The sequence below is a fragment of the Calidris pugnax genome, unplaced genomic scaffold, assembly GCF_001431845.1.
Source record: "Calidris pugnax isolate Ruff unplaced genomic scaffold, ASM143184v1 scaffold459, whole genome shotgun sequence".
NCBI classification, from domain to species: domain Eukaryota; kingdom Metazoa; phylum Chordata; class Aves; order Charadriiformes; family Scolopacidae; genus Calidris; species Calidris pugnax.
The window spans coordinates 772,499-773,360 of record NW_015091670.1 but is presented as its reverse complement, the minus strand read 5'-3'; the positions used below and the strand labels follow the sequence as shown (position 1 = coordinate 773,360).

The window sequence follows — 862 nt, the reverse complement described above, 5'->3', positions numbered from 1 at the left end:
CCCCCCCCAGTATCCCTCCGGACCCAGTATCCCTCCGGGACCCCCAGGACCCGTCCGTCTGTCCGTCCGTCCGTCCCCGCGTGCCCTCACCCTGTAGTTGCGATACTCGGCCTTGGCCTTGCCAGACTCGGGCCCCTCGGGGGGGGCGGCGTCCTGGGGGGGGGAAAGGGTGGGCTCGGTCAGTGGGGGGACAGAGAGCACCTTGGGGGGCCGGGGGTGTCCCCCCCCAGTATATCCCCCGCCAGGGAGTGAGTTCCCCCACTCCTGTGGGGCTGGGGACCCCCTTCAGGTGGTGTCCCCGTGGGGCTGGCACCCCCACCGCAGGGAGGGCACTGGGGGGGGATTTCCACCCCCCAACCCCCAAAAGGTGCCAGCTCCAGTGTGGAGCTGCGCAAGTTTCCCCCAACCACAGGGGGGCGCTGTGGGGATGTGTATCTGGGGGGACCTGCACCCCAACGTGTGGGGGGGTGCGTGTGGGGCTGACCCCAAGCTGTGGGGTGATGCATAAGTGGGGTCCACCCCCGAGGTGTGGGGTGACTTGGGGGGGTCCGACCCCGAGGTGTGGGGAGATGCGTGTGGGTCTGACGCCAAGGTATGGGGTGGACCCTCCTTTCCCTCCTCCTTGCCTTCCTCCTCCTCCTCTCGCCCTTCCTCACCCTCCTTCTCACTCTCCTCCTCATTCTTCTCTTGCCCTTCCTCACACTCCTCCTCCTCTCGCCCTTTCTCACCCTCCTCCTCACTCTCCTCTCACCCTTCCTCACCCTTGTCCTTCCTTCTCTTCCTCACCCTCCTCCTCCTCTTGCCCTTTCTCACCCTTCTCCCTCTCCTCTCACCCTTCCTCACCCCCCTCCTCCCCTTCCCC

At 66.9% G+C, this 862-nt stretch overlaps 1 protein-coding gene across 1 annotated transcript in view; it reads right to left on the bottom strand.

Annotated features, from left to right (window-relative positions):
- Positions 1 to 862, bottom strand: part of MIOX (myo-inositol oxygenase) — a 35,942-nt gene that overhangs the window by 2,388 nt on the left and 32,692 nt on the right. The window contains exon 3 of the mRNA XM_014961945.1: positions 91 to 153. Within this exon, the coding sequence (XP_014817431.1) occupies positions 91 to 153 (63 nt within the window). The remainder of the gene's footprint in view (positions 1 to 90; positions 154 to 862) is intronic.